The 1,072-nt window shown below is 34.5% G+C and overlaps 1 protein-coding gene across 1 annotated transcript; it reads left to right on the forward strand.

The window, feature by feature from the left end:
• Window positions 1-7: 7 nt before the first annotated feature.
• LOC103213587 (olfactory receptor 5K3-like) lies at window positions 8-811 on the forward strand (the record flags this gene model as incomplete). Its single annotated transcript, XM_007959326.1, has 1 exon — window positions 8-811. A coding segment is annotated over one exon (804 nt), but the record flags the coding sequence as incomplete, so codon positions are not given.
• Between the last annotated feature and the right edge of the window lie 261 nt (window positions 812-1,072).

Below are 1,072 nucleotides of genomic sequence, written 5' to 3' on the forward strand. Positions count from 1 at the left end.
TCTTCACACACCCATGTACATCTTTCTGGGCAACCTGGCTCTGATGGATTCCTGCTGTTCCTGTGCTGTTACCCCCAAGATGTTACAGAACTTCTTTTCTGAGGACAAAATGATTTCCCTCCATGAATGTATGACACAATTTTATTTTCTCTGCTTTGCTGAAACTGCAGACAGCTTTCTCCTGGCAGCAATGGCCTATGACCGCTATGTGGCAATATGTAGTCCACTGCAATACCACACCATGATGTCAAAGCAACTCTGCATTCAGATGACGATAGGAGCCTACATAGCTGGAAACCTACATTCCATTATCCATGTAGCTCTTCTATTAAGGTTATCCTTCTGTGGATCTCATAAAATCAATCACTTTTTTTGTGATCTTCTTCCATTATATAGACTCTCCTGTGTCGACCCTTATATCAATGAACTGATTGTATTTATCTTTTCAGGGTCCATTCAAGTCTTCACTATTTCCGTAGTCCTAATCTCTTATCTTTGCATCCTTTTCACAATTTTCAAAATGAAATCCAAAGAAGGAAAGGGCAAGGCCATATCTACTTGTTCATCTCACTTTCTCTCTATCTCAATATTTTATGGTTCTCTGCTCTTTGTGTATATTCAGCCACGCTCAGATAAAGAAGAAGATAAAGATATACCATTTGCTATTTTTTATACTATAGTAATTCCTTTATTAAATCCCTTTATCTATACTCTAAGAAATAAAGAAGTAATAAATGTTATGAAAGTAATTTTGAAGAAGGGAGAACCTCATGACATTCTGAAACAAACATTATCTTCTGGTACAAATTGATTTTAGCTGCATGAACATTTTCCAATTTGAAGGCTACTGGGGAAATGTAAAATAGTCACTTTGTATATTAAATATTAAATCACTGAACTGTGAAAATTTTAAAATCAAATAAGTTATAAATTGTTAAATAAATTCAGAAAAGGCTTATGCTAAATTATATTTCAAAATGTGAACTAGTACGGTCTCTCAGATGTGAATTAAATGACTACTTTGAGTTCACAAATTGTGTCAGGGTGGAATTAGGTACAATTTTCAACATAT

The sequence above is a fragment of the Orycteropus afer genome, unplaced genomic scaffold, assembly GCF_000298275.1.
Source record: "Orycteropus afer afer isolate SDZICR_OR568_19922 unplaced genomic scaffold, OryAfe1.0 scaffold11595, whole genome shotgun sequence".
In the NCBI taxonomy this organism is placed as follows: domain Eukaryota; kingdom Metazoa; phylum Chordata; class Mammalia; order Tubulidentata; family Orycteropodidae; genus Orycteropus; species Orycteropus afer.